Genomic DNA, 18,762 nt, shown 5'->3' with positions numbered 1-18,762 from the left:
AGTTTTGTGTTGAAATAATTAAAGTTCACCAAAATGGGTAGCTCAGAGAACAGCTTAATAGCTTCTCTAAAAATAACCCCTTCACAGTTGATAGGTAGCATTTTAGTTGCTTAACAGTGTGTACAGTATGTGGTGCTAATGCACGATAAGATACCTCCTTTATTTAGACAAATTTTATCATCCATGAATACTGTTGAGCCTCTGCAATGAAATGGCCATAATGACTGGGGAGGGTAGGGAGAAAACCTGACCTCAGCAGACATTTTATATTCATGTCAAAGCCTTGGAAATGACTGGAAGCCTGGGCATGTAGTCTCATGACACCGCCACTGCTTAAAACCTGTTTGGAACATGTACCTTCAGTGTGAAGAAAATCAACCTCGTAATTTTATAACATGGCTCAAATTTTAAAAATCACCTTTTGAGATGTATTTTTTATCTATAATGTGCCTCTTCTTTGTGCACAGTTCAGTGAGTCTTGGCAAATGCACACACTTGTGTACCTGCCGCCACAGGGAAGACACGGAATGTTATAACCCAGGAGTGCCCTGGTGCCCCTTTGTAGTCCATCGTCAGCTTGGGCGGTTATGGCTTGGTTTTCTGTCTCTCACAGTCGGCCTCAGCTTACCTGGAGTTTCAGACAGATGGAGTCACAGAGTCTGCTCTCCTTCTCTGGCTTCTTTCATGCAGCGTGCTGTGTGCACCTGTCGGTCCATGTTTCCTTCATGTTGCTCAGTGCTCTTCCATTGCACGGTTAACATAGTCTGTGCTTTCCTTGTTGCTGAATATTTGGCTTGTTCCAAATTTGTGATTATTAAGAGTAAAGCTCCTACAAACATTTGTATACAAGCCTCTGTGGACATATATTTGTTTTTTTTTAAATTGAAATGTACTTGACATACAGTATTATATTAGTTTCTTATGTATCCCATAGTGATTTGACATCCGTATACATTTGTGAAATGATCACCACAGTAAGTCTAATTACCATCTGTCACAGTACACAGTCAGTGCAGAATTACTGACTGCATCCCCCATGTTGTCCATCACAGTCCCATGACTTATTTTATGACCCGAGTTTGTACCTCTTGATCCCCTTCACCTGTTCCCCCCAGCCATGGCTATCCCCTACCCCTTTGGCAACCACCAGTCTGTTTTCTGTATGAGTCTGGGTTTGGTTTTGTTTTGATTTTTAGATTCCACATGTAGGTGAAGTTGTGGTATTTGTCTGACTTACTGCACTTAGTCTAATACCCTTTGGGTGCATCCATGTTGTGGCTGACGGCAAGATTTCTTTCTTATTTACGGCAGACTAGTATTCCCTTGTACATAGACGCTTCTTCATCTTTGTCCAGTCATTCATCCATGGACACTTAGGTTGTTTCCATACCTTGGCTTATTGTGGACATATATTTTCATTTCTCTTTAGTAAATAATTAGAAAGGTGTGGTAAGTGTCTGTTTAACTTTTCAAAAACCACCAAACTCTTTCCTAGTGGCTGTACCATTTGGTAGTTCCACCTGCACTGTAGGAGAGTTCTGGCCTCTCTGCACCCTCATTGACACTTGGTATGGTCATTCTTTTTCATTTTTAGCCATTCTAATTGGTATGTTATGTAGTCAATTAGCATTTTCTTTATGACTCATCAGCTGTCTTTTTGTGTGTCTGTTGTCACACAGTGTCTGTTCTTAACTTTTGCTTATTTAAAATATTGGGTTGTTTGTCTTATTTTGAAATTGTGAGAGTTCTTTATATATTCTATTTTTATTGAGGTATAGTCAGTTTACAATGTCGTGTCAGTTTCTGGTGTACAGCACAGTGCCTCAGTCATACACGAACATACATAGATTTGTTTTCATATTCTTCTTTTACCATAAGTTACTACAGGATATTGAATATAGTTCCCTGTGCTGTATGGTATGAACTTGTTGTTTATCTATTTTATATATTGTAGTTGTACCCACTGAATTCGTGGCTGGAGAGGCGGGTGTCCCAATGTGGGGGGGCCTTTCTTCCTTTACTGCTCCCTCCCCACAGGACCCATCCCACAACAATTTTCTTTTTTCTTTCTGTTTCTTTCTTTCTCTCACCAGATTTTGTGAGAATCCTCCTGTATTTCGAAGAGAGAGACACTCTGCCAGAGTTCAGCAGGTGTTCTGTGCAAGTCAGTGGATCTGTAGATACAACTCTTGGTGTATTTGGGAGAGGGTGAGCTGTGAGTCTCTCTACTCCGCTCTCTTGGCTCCTCCTCTCTAAATATTCTAAATACAAGCCCTACATAGTGCACGTTTTCTCTCCCATCTGCACAGTTCACTTTTGACCTTGGAGATATTACCTGGCTTGTTCACCACCTCATTCACTATGTCCCAGTCAGCACCTTTCCTTTCAGTCTTGCTTACTCCTCCTGTCTCCACTGTGGTCCCCTCAGAGGTGTGGTTCTTTTTTTTTTTTTTTTTTTTTTTTTTTTTTTTAAATTATTGTACTGACTTGAGAGTGCTGCTGGGTCGCAGTGCCCTTGAGCCTAGGTCGCTGAATGTCCTGCAGCAGGCGGCATGGTTTGCCACAGTGAACTGACCTCAAAGTGCCAGGTAAATGCCTGTTGCTTAGCGCAGCCCACTGTCGTGTCTGCCTGGTACCGCTGCCCTGCTTCAGGTGGTTTCCTTTCCCACAGTTCACCCTTCACATCACGGCTGGAATGATCATTTACAGATACAACTTGGGTACTTTTAGACCCCCCTTAAGGTGGAAGTGCAAGTAAGATAAATCTTAAACCCTTGGCACGGCTGCCAGGTCACTGCCTCATCCTGAGCCATGTGCATTCCAGCCACAGTGGCCTTCTTTGGGGTCCACAGGTGCTCCAAACTAACTCCTCCCTGCTCAGTAGAAAACTTAACTTCGCAGCCACCCCTCACCTGTCTAATTCCAGCTCATCCTGCAGGTCTGTTTCAGATGCCACTTTCTTAGAGAGGAAGAGCCTTCCCCAGCCCCCTAATTGAAGCCAAGCTCTCTAGTCGTCCACTATGGCGGTAATTATATCATGTGCCTTTTTTCTCAGCATCCATCATAATCTATATATTTATAATATAGTCCTATTTTAATATATGTCTCTTTGTACTTCCCCCATGTTGTATAAAGTTTATGGGAGTAGGGAGCTTTCTGCTTTCACTCCTGTGTCCATAGCACTTAATACAATGTGGATAATTAATAAATGCTTGATAAATAAAGTTGATTTTAACATTTGAATGTTTTTAAACTTATTTCGGTATACTTCCTTCAAGATCCCAAACTGACATTTTTTTCTCTTGAATACAAACTTCTGCCTACTCATTTTCTGTCTCTGCCATTTGCATCAAATCAGTAAATTGCCCTAATAATAAGAATTCTTAAATTCTTAATCTTTTTTGTGTCATGGTCTTTTAGGCAGTCAGTGAAACTTGTGGCTTCTTTTCAGATGAGTGTTAGTAAATGAATAAATGATGTAAAATTACCAAGGAGATGGAATATATTGAAACAGCACTTTTTTAATACTGAGAAACTACATCTCTAATACATGTGCTTCTTTATTAATGCCTTAAATAGCTGGATCAGGCAGCAAATGTAACAACTACTATAATTTCAAATACTGTGTAGAAATATTTCCAGATTTACGACTGTAGTCTTTTCATTGGTGTTAGTATTTCTAGTTTTAGCCTCCTTCAGGCTACAGAAATACCTGTATTTCTGTTAGTGTTGCTCTTGTGGCTCAGGGATTCTTTCGTCATCAGAATAAACTACAGATTTCTCAGGTTTCTCTGTGTGATAGTCTCTTGCTTTTTGCTCTGGTGGGCCCTAAACTCCAGCCACACTGAACGACTTGGTGCTCGGAGCCAGCCTCCGTGCCCTGGAGCTCCATCTTTCTGCAGACCTTTATGCCTAGTAATCCTGCCGGCACCTTCTGAGCGTGGCCCACGACACTAACCTGGAGCATGTCTGCCGCACAGTAGGTGCCCCGTACGTTGTAGCTGCTGTTAAATGACAAGTGTTCACAAAGCAACTTTCCATTATCTTCACTGCCACTCAGTTCCCAGCAAGTGCACTGTGTGTGAGTGATGTGATGTAGGAGACAAGGCAGCACAGCACAGCGGTGGGAGCAGGTGCACCATTAGCCCTGTTCCAGCTGCTGTCCCCCTGCACTGTGGTCAGGGTGACCTGGAAAGTGGGAGAGATGACCAGGAGCCGGGACCGGCCAGCCGTGGGTGTGACATGGGGAGGAGTGCAGTAGTGGACTGGAGTGGAGCCAGTGCGGGCACTGCTGGCCCTGGACCGTGGTCAGGGCCACGACAGACCCACGTGTACCCAGAAGAGAACAGGTATGGTCAGGATGGTAGGGGGAAGATCGATGTCATGGGACACAGAGAAACGCTGTCAGAATAAAGCAATTCAAGGGAATAGTCTTAAGAATAAAGATTAATTCCTAAACTCTAATAACCAAGTAACTAGAAATCCTGAAATTTTGGAGTAACACCTTTTTCAAGGATAAAAGGACAGTTTTTACACAGCAGTTGGGAGCAGGTCTTTTTTCCTTCACATGCTTTTCCCCCAAGCAGGACCACTGCTGTCGGGCCCAGCTGACTAACAGCAGTGGATCTGAAATGGTTCTTCTGTTCCTCAGAGTCCGGAATATGTCAGAGTATTTCTGCATGTCCAAGTGGGAATCCAAAAATAATTGCTTTCATTTATAACCTAAGAGCTTAATACTGTTAAGTATCTGCCTGCAGCTGCTCTAAGCTGATACTTGGACATGAGAGTGAGTTTTCACCGCCTGTGGTCACAGCAGTCTCTTTCAGCTGCTAAGTGGTGCCTGTTGTTAGGTTGAAAACCAGTGCAGGGAGCGCACTTGTATGTTTCTTTTTCCTCAGCATTTAACATTTTTCTAGAAATCTTTACTTCTCGGATTTTGTACGTGTGAAGTTGTTGGACTCCAGTTGATTGTGTGTTAGGTGACTTGACCTTGTCCCACAGCTCCCTGATGTTCTGTTTCCCCCATGGCCAGCCTTTTCCCCACTGTACCACACTGTGGCTGTCATCTCAGTCACCAGGTATTTCTTCAGTGTATATAAGCTGTTGCTAATTTCAACCACTGTGTTTTTTCATCTCTAGAAGTTCCTTTTGAGTCTGTCTTATACCTTCCACTCTCTCCTTATCATGCTCTACTTTCGTAAACGTATGGAGTATTTTTATAATAGCTGTTTAATGTGCTTGTCTACCAATTCTGTCATTTCATACTTTCTGGATCTGCTTTTTAAAATTGGCTTTTCTTTTCATTTTTGGTTATATCTTCCTGCTTTTTTGGGGATATTGATCAGATGCAAGACACTGGATTTTACATTATTGAGTGCTAGATTTTTTTTTTTTTTTGGTATCCATTTAAATTTTTTTTTTCTGGGCTGCAGTTAAGTTACTTGGAACAGTTTAATCCCTTCAAAGCTTGCTTTTAAACATTTTTAGCCAGGTCCAGAATAGATTTTAGTCAGAGATTAATTTGGCCTCAGTACTGAGTCACTACCCTTCTGAGGACTCAGTTTTTTGCCTGTGCTGGGAGGTCTTTCCTAGGGGATAGCACAGGAACTTTTCCCATCTTGTTCACGTGGATTAGTCCATCTGCTCCTTTCCGATGGCTCCTTCCCAGCCTTGGAATTTCATCTTGCACGTGCTCTGATCATCACTCAGCTAAACACTCAGCGGAACCCTCTGCAGGTCTCCCAGCCTTCCCTGATGTTCTCCTCACCTGTGCTCTGTCTCACAGATCCTGACTTACTTGGACCCTGCAGCTCTCAAATTCTGTCTCAACTCAGAGACCTCCAGGCTGCAGACTTCAGGCAGTTAGCTGGGAGGGGTCACAGGACTCACCTTACTGCCCTGTGTTGCCTTTGTTGGGTGTCCAAAAACTGCTATTTCATAAATATTGTCTGGTTTTCTCAATTAAGATAGGAGAGGTAAGTCAGCTCCTGTTCTTTCATTGTGGCTAGAAGCAAAGCCTGTGGAGGTATTTAGAACTTACTACCTATTCCTCATTGGTGGTTTTTCCCCCAGTGGAATAGACAGAATGGTTAAGACAGAAGTATAGTGTAAATTACGTCTGAAATCATTCATGGTCCCATCATCCTGCTTGTTTTATGAATTGCCTCCTCGGGATAAATATTCGTGTGGGGTGGTGGGGAATTAGATTGATTTATTTATTCATTTAAACGGAGGAACTGGGGATTGAACCCGGGACCTCGTACATGCTAAGCATGTGCTCTACCACTGAACTATACCCTGCCCCCAGATAAATATTTTTAAGCTGCAGTCTGTGGTTTTGTTTTGAACCTCACCTTTAGTTAATAAAATCTTCATACTTAGTTTAATAGCTGCACAATGGCCTATTGTATTAATATTCCACAATGTATGAATCCGTTATGTTTGGCAATATAGGCTTTGTTCTTTAGGTAAAGCTTTCAGTTACTTTTTTTAGAAGTATTTGTGTTCCATCAACCTTTCATCTTTACTTTTATGGGAGATTAAAGTAACTAATTACAGGGGAGGGTATAGCTCAAGTGGTAGAGTGCATGCTTAGCATGCACAAGGTGCTGGGTTCAAATCTGGTACCGGCTCGAAAAATAAGAATAAATAAACCTAATTACCACCCCCTCAAAAAAAAAAAACTAATTACAAAGCGTTTATATTTTCTTCCACTTACTAAATTAAGTACATATTATCTACATGCTAATTGTTTCGTCAGTTTTGGAGGTATCATTTAGTGGAACACCTTTTTCAGATGGACTTTTATATTGGAATAATTTTAGGTTTACAAAGAAGTTGCAGAGATAGTACAGAGGGTTCCCACCCAGTTTCTGTTTCCCCTGATGTTAGTGTCTGACATTACTGTAGTACAGTTATCAAAACTGAGAAACCAACATAGTATAACTAAACTCCAGACTTTACTTGGAGTTTGCTTTTCCACTGATTTCCTTTTCTGTTACAGGATTCAATCCAGTACGCTACATATTTAGTTGTTACGTCTGCTTCGTCTCTGGTCTGTGCTGTTCCTCACTTTTTATGATCTTAAGGAGTCCTGGTTAAGTATTTTGTAGAATATCCCTCAACTTGGGTTTTGTCTAGTGTCCTTCTCATTGTTAGACTGAGGCTCCAGGTTTGGGGAAAGAATGTCACAGAGAGGAAATTACTTTTCGCCTCATCCTCTTCGGGGGTTCACAGTGTCCACGTAGCATTGCTCGTGGTGACGACTGTGATCACATGGTTGAGGGGGCATCTTCCAGGCTTCTCCATGGTTAAAGTACTGTTTTTCCCTTTCCAAATTGTATTCTTTAGAAGCAGGTCACTGAGTTCAGCCTGTTGCCAAGGTGTGGGGGGGCGGAGATTAAGTTCCACCTCCTGGAGGGAGATTCTACACATTTTATTTGAAATTCTGTCAGGGAGACTTGTCTCTTCTCTCTCGTTTATTTGTTTATTCAATCATTTATTCAAGTTATTATGGACTTAGTATTTTCATACTTTGGGTTGTAATCTAGCACTGTATTATTTTGTTGTTGTTGCTCCAATCATTCCAGCTGTGGCCATAGGGCGCTCTTTCAGGTTGGCTCCTGTGTCCCTTTGACGTGCCTGTGTTAGTCTCAAGCACTTCCTCACTTTCTAGCACCACACGCTGCCCAGGCCCATCTTGCGTCTTCCCTGCGCTCACCCTAGAACCAGCCATTTCTCTAAGGAGCCCTGGTTCCTTTTATCAGAGGAGGCTATTTAGAAACTGAGATCTGGGCACTGGATATAGTGGAATACTTTCAACTCTGTACTAATGACCAGAAAAACGTTTTTAGCAGAAGTGTAAAAAAAAAGTATCCAAGTAGTTGTCAAAACCTTTCAGACAAAACAGAATGAGCCTTTTCAGTCATATGTCATCCTTCACTTAGCCAACTTTCAGATGCATACTGGATATAGAGTTCCGCGTCGAATGGTGCAGGACAGGGAGCCCAGCACTTCTGAGTCGCACCTTGTTCTGTGTTCCTGCTTGGCTCTGAAGGCTGACCTGGGTCTACGTTTGAAATCTCCTTGGTCACTAGGAAGGATCGGTGGCTTGGAGTTCATTGGTACTTCGGGTATCTTGAGGCTAAGACAAGTAGACGCTGAGTGGTCCAGACGTGAGGTACCTGCGGCTGACAGTTTGTCCCTGTCCCAGGTCCTTTATGCAAAGCCAGGGCCAGGAGTACAAGTGGAGCAGCACACACCAGAGAAGTCATACTGAGGAGCCTCACATTTAATACATCCCCCGCCTTCCAGGGCAGATAGACCTTCTTCAAGACCTGGAAGATGAGGTTCAAATGAAAAATCTTGGGGTTTTTAGAGTTTGGTGCCAGCAGTTCAAGACCAGGCCTCCAGGGTAACCCTGTTCTCTTCCTGAGTGGCGCGGTGCCCTGCTGTGAGCTGGCGCTGGGGACACCCAGCCGATAGTCCCTGCACAGCGTGCCCTGCACACAGCTGCCCCCAGCAGAGCCGCCGCCGGGGGACCCGCCCAGCAATGGAGGCAGACTCAGGAGGAGACTCAGGGGAGTTCCAGGGCTCCTGAGGGCAGGGTCCCTGGACCCCAGAACCTCTGGAGGAGGGGCGTGGTTGGGTGCCGGCCAGCGCTCCCAGAGGACGGCCTTCTTGCTTTCCTCTCCACAGGCTGCCCTTGCCTTTGCTATGCCCCTGGTCCTGCTGCTCATCCTTCAGGACCTGGCTCCTTAGGCCGCGTCTTCCTTCCTGCTGTCTCTGTGCCCAGCTCTCTTGGGGTTTCAGAAGCGCTTTACTGGGATGGAGGTGGCGTGGGGCTGCTCCTGTCCCTCCCCACGCTGTGTCACAGGCTTCTTCAGAGCAGGACCCCGGTTTGTTTTTGCCACCAACCCTGACACGAAGGCTCCCAAGTGGGAAGTACTGACAAGTGTGGCTTGAATCCCCTCCAGGGCTGGCATCACTCTCCTGTTGTTGTGGTAACTCTGTCAAAACAGGAAACGAGGCTAGCTTAGCATGACTTGTTCATAACTGACTCATGCTGGTCCCCTTTTCTTCCATAAGTGATCACAAAACATCTGTTAAATAGCATCCTCCAGAGTTTCGTGGGGTTCTCCTTCCACATTTATGGTCGGTTAAGCGTCCGGAGTCTGTTTCCAGCCACCCCGCCCTGAGATTGACCATGTATTCGGGGAGCCCTGGTTCCTTTTTTTAACCGCTCTCTTACAAAGTAATTGATAAACAGTGCGCTGCACAGTATACAGTGTAAGTTTTCAAGTGTGCAGTTTTGATGTTTTATACACTCATGAAGCTATCAACACAGTTAAGATAATGAGCATACTCATCGCCTCTGAAAGTTACCTTCCATTTGTGTAATCCTCCCACCCCTCCGCCCCAAAGCAGGTAGGAGCCCCAGGTAGACCCAGCTGATCTGCTTTCTGGCCTCTTAGATGAGTTTGCATTTTATCTGAATACAGGTACTTTTCTTTTAGTCTGGCTTCAGTCAGCACAGTTACTTTGCGATTCATCTATGTTGTTTATAGCAATAGTTTATTCCCTTTTATTGCTGAATAGCAGGAATCTATGTGTTCTGAGACTTGAGTGTGCTGCCCTCTGGCCTTGGCCTCCTGTTCCCCACCATTTATGGATCTCAGGACAGAATTCCTCTGGGACTTGAGGGTGCACTTATGTAAGGTGACTGTGTGCTCTCAACAGCTTGAGTTCCTCAGGGGCAGAGTATGAGTTATAATCTTTGTATCCTGTAGTATAACTTAACACTGGATAAAAGTTTCCCCCTTTGTTTGGGGGTTTGTGTACGTGTGTGTGTGTTTTAAATAATATACCCTGTTCCAGTTTTAAAGGTTATTCTCTCAGGAGGGCATGAGGTTAGAGATACTTTGCACCTCTTTCCAATAAGTATTCTTTATTTTTCAAATACTTTTATATTGGTCAGGAATTCCAAAATAATTGTGCTTTCTCCTTCAAAGAGTATTCCAGCATTCTACTAATATGTCTCCTGTGTTTTTTCTAATTAAAAATAATTTTAAAAATATATTTTGAAAAGGTTCACATGGTTCTTCAATGGAAACAATATAAAAAAGGTATACACAGTGAGGGGTTTTGCTGTCTGTTTATCCCACTCCAGCCTGGCAGCCTGTCTCGACCTCCAGCACCACTCATTACTGCCTTGTGTATCCTTCCAGACTTTCTTTGCAAACACAAACCAATGCACATATGCAGAGATATTTATTATATATAAAAACTTTCACTCCTTATTAGAAAAAAAAGATAGCGTATTACTCCACTGCTAGACCTTGCTTTTTTCACTTAACACACGTTGAAGTTCTTCCCATGTCCCTTTTCTCGGCTGCATAGTATTCTGCTATATCAGTGTTCACACCCGTATTTGATGGACCTTTTTAAAATTAAACTTTTTATTTTGAGATAATTGTAAAGTCAAATGCAGTAAAATGTCCTGGTTTCCCCCCAGTGGTAACATCTTGCATAACTGTAGTACAATACCACAGCTTGGAGACTGACACTGATACTATGTACAGGCCTCATTCACATGTCACTAATTTTATGTGTACCTGTGTGTGTTTGTGTGTGTGTTTAGGTCTGGGCAGTTTTATCACATACACTGGTTCATTCTTTTTTGACATCTGTTTTCCCATTTAACATGTCTTTTTCCCCCTTCGTATTTTAAATAATTTAATTGTAGTTTTAAAAAAAGTAAACATTACCATTTTAGTCATTCTTAAGTATGCAGTTAAATAGTATTAAATATATTGACGCAATTGTGCAAGAGATCTGCAGAACTTTTTCATCTTGCAAAACTGAAACCCTGTAACCTTGAACACCATCTCGTTTCCCCTGCACCCAGCCTGTGGTGACTAACATTCTGTTTGCTGATTCTGTGAGTCCGACAGATTTAGGTACCCCATATGGGTGGAATCATGCAACGTTTGTCTTTTTGTGACTGGCTTGTTTCACTTAACAGTGTTCTCAAGGTTTGTACATGTTGTAGCAGGTGAGAGAATTTCTTCTTTTTCAAGACTGAGTTGTATTCCAGGGTGCATATAGACAACATTTTCTTTATCCATTCATCTGTCAGTGGACACTAGGGTTGCTTCTACTTCTTGGATATTATGAAGAATGCTGTAGTGAACATGGGTGTGAGATCTTGTTTTGAATATATCCCCAGAAATGGGATTTCTGCATCATATATGATAATTGTATGTTTAATTTTTGATGTACTTCCATACTGTTTTCCATAGTGGCTCCACCACTTTATAGTTCCAACAGTGCATAAAGGTTCCAGTTTCTCTATACCTTCTCCAGCACTAGTTATTTTTTGTTTTTTTGATAGTGTTAATTCTCATGTCTGGTTGTGGTTTTAATTTGTATTTCTCTAATGATTAGTGATTTTTGAGCAACTTTTCAAGTGCTTTTTGGCCACATGTGGTTCTTCTTTGGAGAAAAGTGCGTACTCAACATGATGTCTTATTTTTAATTCTTTTAATTGAGCCATTCTTGGATTCCTTAGATTAAATAATACTTGGACATAATGAATTATTATGTGTTGTCAAATTGTATTTACTAGTTTTTTGTTGATTTTCAAGCTTGTGCTTATAAAAGAGATTCTTTAGTTTTGGTTTTACTTCTCTTCATATTCTTAACCATGAGCAGTTTATTTAACCTTGAATTTTTGTTTTTGAAAAGTTTACCAGTTAAAAAGAAAAAGTGAATATCTAGGTTGAGCTCCTGCGGAGGCAGTGTGGTCACAGACCGGACTGAGACCCCAGATTGCAGCCCACATGCTTACAGGGGGACATGGCCACAGCAGAAGCTGCATGTGGTGATGGTTGTGGGACCTAGTGCTGCATGTGTCGCATCACCGGTGCCGAGTAAAGGGTGTTGTTCTAAAAGAGTAAATACATTTTTAAAAAGCGAAGATTAAAGTCTTAAAAGAAAACAGCCAGGGTTGGTAATACCAAAGTGGTTTTAAAGTAAAAGCTATTGAGACACCAGAAAGCCCTTGGTAAAAGGTAAGACCAGTGAAATGTATGTGCTGAGTATCAGAACAATAAAATGAGGTATATAAAGTGAAACTGAAGAATCCAAGGAGGAGTGGGCAGATGTGGAGTCATGGTGCTGCGGGCAAGCTCTGCTCAGTTCCCGGGCATCTGGGTCAGCTGCAGAGGCAGCAAAGCCGAGAGCAGACAGGAGCTGACCCAGCGCCCTGGACGGGCCCCCTCTTTCCCAGCGGGACCTGTGGGGATGCTCTCTTGGCTCTCACCTAAAGGGCTCAGTTGGGTACTTGCTCCCTTACAGAGCGTTGACGCTGTGGGCAGGCGCACTGGCCGGAGCTGCCCTCTCCAGCACTTCTGTCCCCAGAGGCAGATCTGTGGTCACGTCGGACGACCGTGCTTCAGCATAACTAGATATGGACAATGTTGAATTTAAACCCATATTTTATAACTATTTTAACTTATGTTCTCTTTTTTTGAACTCATGCTCTATGGTTTGAATTACCAAAAATGTTTTAATTTCTAAAATTATTCATTCCCAACATTGAAAAGTTTGCTTGAATGCCGTATGCCTTTGCCCGTCTACTTGACAGTCAGTGGTTTAGGCATTTATGCAGCAAATCGAAGCAAAATAAGATTTGGGTAGTGAATCTTTTATTTAAGGAAATAGACTTCACTTCAAAATATTGGGGTGCCTGGTGTTGTGGAGAGTGGGAGCCAAGTAAGACAAGGTCACTCCTACAGTGTGCCTTGGGATGGAGACAGGCGGAGACGTCAGGAATTCTCAGAGTAAGTGGACTGACGGATATCATTGTAGAGGCACAGACTTCTCTTACTGCCTCTTGTTTCTGGCACTTATCCTGAGGAGGCAAGAAGTACTGTGTACTGCCTACCAGTGTTCTTTCACTGCTCCGTCAGTGGGCCAGGTGTTGGTATTTATTCATATGAAAAGCTCTTATAGAAAAGATTCAGTAGAATATTGATTGTAGAGATAGTAATACTATTCCAGGTTAAAATTCATCATAAAATTGAACATACAATTACTATTGCTTCTGCTTGGAATTCTATTAAGTCAGACCTTGAGGACAGCTTGGAAGGAACTATTATGGCTGTGAAGGTATTTTTTGAACAAGACTTCGAAGGTTTTGTTACAAGACTACCCAGACATCTTGATTAAATTTATTGGGGGGGGGAAGAAAGTCATGTCATTCTTCAGGTAAAGACACAGTTGATGCAGGCAGTCAATGCGTCCTCTTAGCCCCCCCCCCCCTTTTAAATTGAAGTATAGTTGACTCACAGTACTGTATTCGTTTCAGGTGTACAGCTTCATGACTTAGTGTTTTTACAGATGATGCTCCATGAAAAGTTAGGACAGGATGATGGCTACAGTTCCCTGTGCTGCGTTACACATCCTTGTTGCCCTCTCGGGTCCATTTTCTTAGGGATGAAGATGTGGGTGATGGTCAGTTGGATGTTGCTGCTGAGTCACTGAAATCGGATTCAACAGAAGGAAGTTGTTTTGGAGGCAGAAATGATGGCTCTCACCAGAATGCAGTTTCTGTTGAAAGCAGTGGGGGAATGGGGCGGCGCACACTCCTGTATTCCCGGGTTATGACAAGGCGCCCGCACAGATCCCAGCTGGCCTGTTAGGTTTGAGAGTCGGCTGTGCGGCCTTGCCGAGGGCCCCCGCTGTGAGTAATACTCCTGCCGCCTTCATGTGTACGGAGCAAGTATTCCCTCGGGTGCTGATAAACATTTAACCCTCTGCCAGGGTGTCTGAGAACGGTTTTTAACGCTGTTCCCCCCACCTCTTTTTTTTTTTTTTTTTTTTAGCTCTGCCTATGATAATGTCAACAAAGTCCGAGTCGCTATCAAGAAAATCAGTCCTTTTGAGCACCAGACCTACTGCCAGAGAACCCTGCGGGAGATCAAAATCCTGCTGCGCTTCAGACACGAGAACATCATCGGGATCAATGACATCATTCGAGCACCAACCATCGAGCAGATGAAGGATGTGTATCCTTTTGAGCAGCTGGTTCGGTGGTGTGACTGGGTGGGTCCAGCACTCACCAGGGTGGAGGGAGAGCGAAGAAGCACATTTAAGGGGAAATTGGACTCTCCTTGCCGTCTGCTGTAATGCCTGCACCATTTCCATCTTTCTCTGATGCATTTTATCAGTTGTCAGTAACTGTTTTTAGTATCTTTCTGGCAAATTCAGTATCTTCACTGTCAGTTTTTGTAAAGATTTCCTTTAAAAAGTGCAGTTACGGAACATTTTGGTTAACACCACTTGCAGTCATGTATTTTCCATTCACTGCATGGTTTTCATGATGGAGGAAAGGAGCGAGCAGCAGAGGCAGGAGGGCGCCTCGGGTAGCACTGGTCAGATCCAGACGCTCCTGGCCTGAGTGTCATTGTACCTCTGGGTCTCAGTTTCTTTATCTTTAAGATGGAGGTGCCGGCCTTTGGGCTCTTCAAGGCCAGCTCAGCTCTGAGGTTAGGTCGTTACCTACAACCAACAGTTAGAAAGTGGGCCTGAGCAGGTCCAGAGGACGCTCTCTGGTGAAGACTGTTGGAAGGATAGAAGCATTAAGAGTGCAGAGGAGGTCCTGCTGGAGGGCGGCCATGGTCTGGCTAGCGCGGTGCTCCTGCCAGGTCACCCCCTTTGCATCCCTCATCTGCACCGACCGGCAACCACTGTCTCTAAGCAGCCCTTTCCGTTTTTAAACAGCTGTTACTAAGCTGCGATGTTGTTGGTGAAATGCCTCCTCCTGCCACCTGTTGTCCTGCTTTACCTTTTGCCTTGAAAATCAAGTGTCTTTCAGATGACGCGTTTTCCAGTCGTGTTTCCTTTGAGCCCCATTCTGTGTCTCATCCCGCGTGAGTCCAAGGTGTTTAGTTCTTACACAGAAGTGACTAAAGGACACGCGAGAGCACTGCCGATGAAATGGCGTTGTGGTGATGTTAGAAGCTAGAGGCTTTTATCATTTAATTTCTATAAGAACGAAGTTAGCCGTGGCTGAAATTCTGGATCTTGGCTTCACGGATGGGCGAGGAGGCAGGAGCAGCAGAGCCAGCGCAGCCATCCTCGGCACATCGTCGTGGCCTCACGTGTGTCGGCCCTTAGTGTTCATTAGAGTCAAGCCTCGGTAGGTGAGAGTTGAATTTAGTAGCGCTATGTTCTTGGCCTGTGTTTCTAAGTATTATGGTTGATTTCTGCAGAGAAGGACGGGACAAGGACGGGACGGGGACGGTATATGGTATTGCAGGGCCAGAGAGGGTGCCTGCTGCTGGCCGTCCTCTCCCAGCCCTTACCAGCACATCCCTGGGGGCGTTTGTTGCTGGCGGACAGCTGGGAGAACAGGAGGCTCCAAGCCCCTTTCAGCCCTTCTCAGGTCTCACCGAGGCCAGCGGCGCACAACGGGCAGGCAGGCGTAATGCCTGCTGTCCCGCAGGACCTGAAAAGGAGTCAGTGACCACCGAGGGAGACCACCTTCTCGTCAGTCCCTCATTTCCCTCTTGGGCCTCAGGACGTAATAATGGACCATTTGGGGTCATTTTGTGTTCAGTGCTTTGCTAAGTGTAACCAGTTATTTTGTTGCATCACCTTGACCTTTCCAAACAGATACATAGTACAGGACCTCATGGAGACAGATCTCTACAAGCTCTTGAAGACACAGCACCTCAGCAACGACCATATCTGCTATTTTCTCTACCAGATCCTCAGAGGGCTTAAATATATCCATTCAGCTAATGTGCTGCACCGTGACCTCAAGCCTTCCAACCTGCTGCTCAACACCACCTGCGATCTCAAGGTCAGCGTATACTCCTAGGGTGATGTGTGTTGGAAAAACTTGTTTTACGGGGCGTATTTATGTTTATTGTTTTCTATATTTAAAATTACACCAGAAATACATGAAAACATTTTTGGCCAAAAAAAAAAACCAAGTAAAGAATGCTAGTCCTCCTCTCTATCCTGTTGCTCCGTCCTCTCCGGAGGTGACTGCTATAACAAATCGGTGTATCTTCCCAGAGTTCTCTGTGCTCTTATATACACATGTTTTCAGTATTTGTATTTATGAATAGGATTGTGTGCATTATGTGTACGTTGCAAGGTCATCCATTTCATGGGTCACCTTTTTCTTCAATAAATTTTATACAAAAAGCACTCAGAAAACAGCAGAAAACTTAACTTCAGTGATTTCAATACCTGAGTAATGCATTCCCAAAAAACAAGGAAACCCTAGATCCTTTGTGGAGCCCTCAGTGCTCTCTTGAAAATGGGCAGCATTTCTGTATATTTCTGTTTTAGTAGGTGGCAGAGCTAAATAAGGAGGGAGAGCTACAGGTTTCTGAGGTGTGAGGGGTATGGACTCAGTCCTGTAAGAATACGCATGAATTTCAGGAGACCTAGATAAGTGAACAACGCTCTGCCCCGAGTTCATGGACGGGAGGACGTAACACTGGTAAGACGACAGTGCTTCCCAGCGGAGCCTACAGGCTAATGCCAGCTCTATCAACCCACAGAGTGAGAGAAGTTTTTATAAATCATATCTCTGATAAGAGACTTAATCTAGAATATGTATTAATACAACTCAACAACTAAAAGATGACATCCCAGTTTAAAATGAGCAAAGGAGCTGAAAAGACCAAGGATCTGAAAAAGATAGACAAATGGCCAGCAAATGCCATCATCAGTCAGTAGGGAGGTAGGAATCACCACGTGAGCTGCTGCTTCACACACACCAGAGTGGCGTAATCAGAGTGTCCGATGCTGAGTGTTGGCAGGGATCCGCCCCCAGGTGTGCACCTAAGTGAGATGAGAACCAGCTTCCACACACAAACTAGCCCACAGATCCTCACGGGAGCATATTGGCCCTGGAGTGGAGGCATTTCAGCCATCCAGGTGCCGATGGAGAAAGAGACGGTAGAGCCGGGTGGAAGGTGGAGTGAGAGGGCTGGGGCCCTGGAGCACCGTGCTGCGGGCCGCCCGCCCAGCCTGCTGAGCCCTGCAGACAGTGCACGCCAGTGGCAGAGGCCTGTTGTCAAAGACCACGTGTGTAGGACAGACAAGTCTGCAGAGATCTGCCTGCACACACAGGCAGGTCTCAGACAAGTCGACTGGTGGGCGCCATGGGTACGTGGGACTGGGGAGGAATGGGAGGGGCTGCCAGCGGGCTCGGAGTTTCTTCCTGTCATGAAGGTGTTCCTGAAATACTGAAAAGCATTGACTTGTACACTTTAAATGAGTGAATCATGTGGTGTGAGAATTATGTCTCAGTTAGACTGTTTGGAAAGTACGTACAGATACATAGCAATGACTGTTTAGTGAACTTCAGTTCAACAGACATTCCTGTGAGAAGCCCATGAGGTGTACCTAGCAGTGGAGACAGGTGTTCCTGGAATCTGAGAGTGGATAGGTCAGAAGTCTGGTGAGCAGTGGACAAGTGTACTGATGTCTGCTGTGACTGAGGTACTGAGTGGAACAGTGTGCAGATCTGAAGGAGGCTGGGGCTGTCACCAGGCTGCCCCTCTGAGGATGCTGAGGCTTTCAGTGGGCAAGTGTCTGCATTGGACACAGGGTATTGTAGGCAGAAGGAACAACAGAAATGAAAGGAAGAAGAGACTGGTACACACACACCGAGGCCTGCTGTGTGTGGCTATGGCTTTGGGTAATAGGGAGTCTCTGGCGTGTAGATTATGGAACCTTCTGGAGCTGCCTGAGAAAGGCAGTGGGTTCTGTGATCAGGTGGTCAGCCTATCCTATCGTTGGGTGTTTAAAACAGGGTGGCAGACATGCTGTGAGGTTTTGTGGTGGACAGCTTCCTGCGTCAGCTTTGGTTTGGGTGGACTCTGTCACCCCTTGGGGCCCTCCTGAGTTGGTGTCGTGTGCCCCTACAGGGCTGTGCCAGGTCCTCTCCCCTGGGCCCTTGCAGACCACAGCCAGGCTGGCAGTGGAGGGACGAGGCTGCTCCTAGGGACGGATGGCCACACCTCACTGGCTCTTACGATTTTCTGGAAGAGTTACAGTGAATATGTATGTCTCCTCATGCTTTTTTCTTTGCATTTCTTATCACAGCCCTGTTGGGATAGATTGCTTTTGTTTGTTTTTGGAGAAACATTCTCAGTCAGTATTTTAAGTATGTAATACTTCTGGGGAAAGTCAACTCTTAAATTTTGTTTGAAAAATACTCATCCTGAAGAAGAAGAAAAACAGACCAGACTGCTTTTTCTGTGGTGTCTTCACTGTCGGTGGAGTTGTCTTTCCCCACCAATATATTCACTGCTCACCAGTGTTCACCCACAATGATAGACGTGTGTTGTTGGCCATCTGCACAATCCAGGCATTGTTTTCAAAACCCAATGTAACACACACTCAAACACAATAGGGTGTTTTAGATATTTACAGCAGTGTGGTTCACCCACGTTAAAAAATGTCCACGTGGGGCGTGCGTCATCCACGTGGGCATAATAAATACTCAGGAGAGTTTCCTTCCAGAGATGGGCGGGGCGTGTCCGACAGCAGGTCGGGTGCATGTGTGAGGGTGGAGGGAGTACCCGGGGAGGGGAGTCTTCCACGTGCACGGCGGGGTCACTGCACACCTGTTGGTCATACCCTCAGATCTGGGGTGAGTGTGATGCCAACCCATGGGCCCTGTGCCTCAAAGTTTGCAGCCTGTGACCTTGCTGACTTATTATTTGGGTCTTT

At 44.6% G+C, this 18,762-nt stretch overlaps 1 protein-coding gene across 2 annotated transcripts in view; it reads left to right on the top strand.

The window, feature by feature from the left end:
- MAPK1 (mitogen-activated protein kinase 1) overlaps positions 1-18,762 on the top strand; it is a 72,770-nt gene that overhangs the window by 29,339 nt on the left and 24,669 nt on the right. For both annotated transcript variants that reach the window (XM_064481006.1, XM_031443158.2), the window contains exons 2-3: positions 13,887-14,069; positions 15,679-15,868. In XM_064481006.1, the coding sequence (XP_064337076.1) occupies positions 13,887-14,069; positions 15,679-15,868 (373 nt within the window). The remainder of the gene's footprint in view (positions 1-13,886; positions 14,070-15,678; positions 15,869-18,762) is intronic.

The sequence above is a fragment of the Camelus dromedarius genome, chromosome 31 (assembly GCF_036321535.1).
Source record: "Camelus dromedarius isolate mCamDro1 chromosome 31, mCamDro1.pat, whole genome shotgun sequence".
In the NCBI taxonomy this organism is placed as follows: Eukaryota; Metazoa; Chordata; class Mammalia; order Artiodactyla; family Camelidae; genus Camelus; species Camelus dromedarius.
Note: the sequence above shows the minus strand (reverse complement) of the source record. Positions and strands in the feature narration are given on the sequence as shown.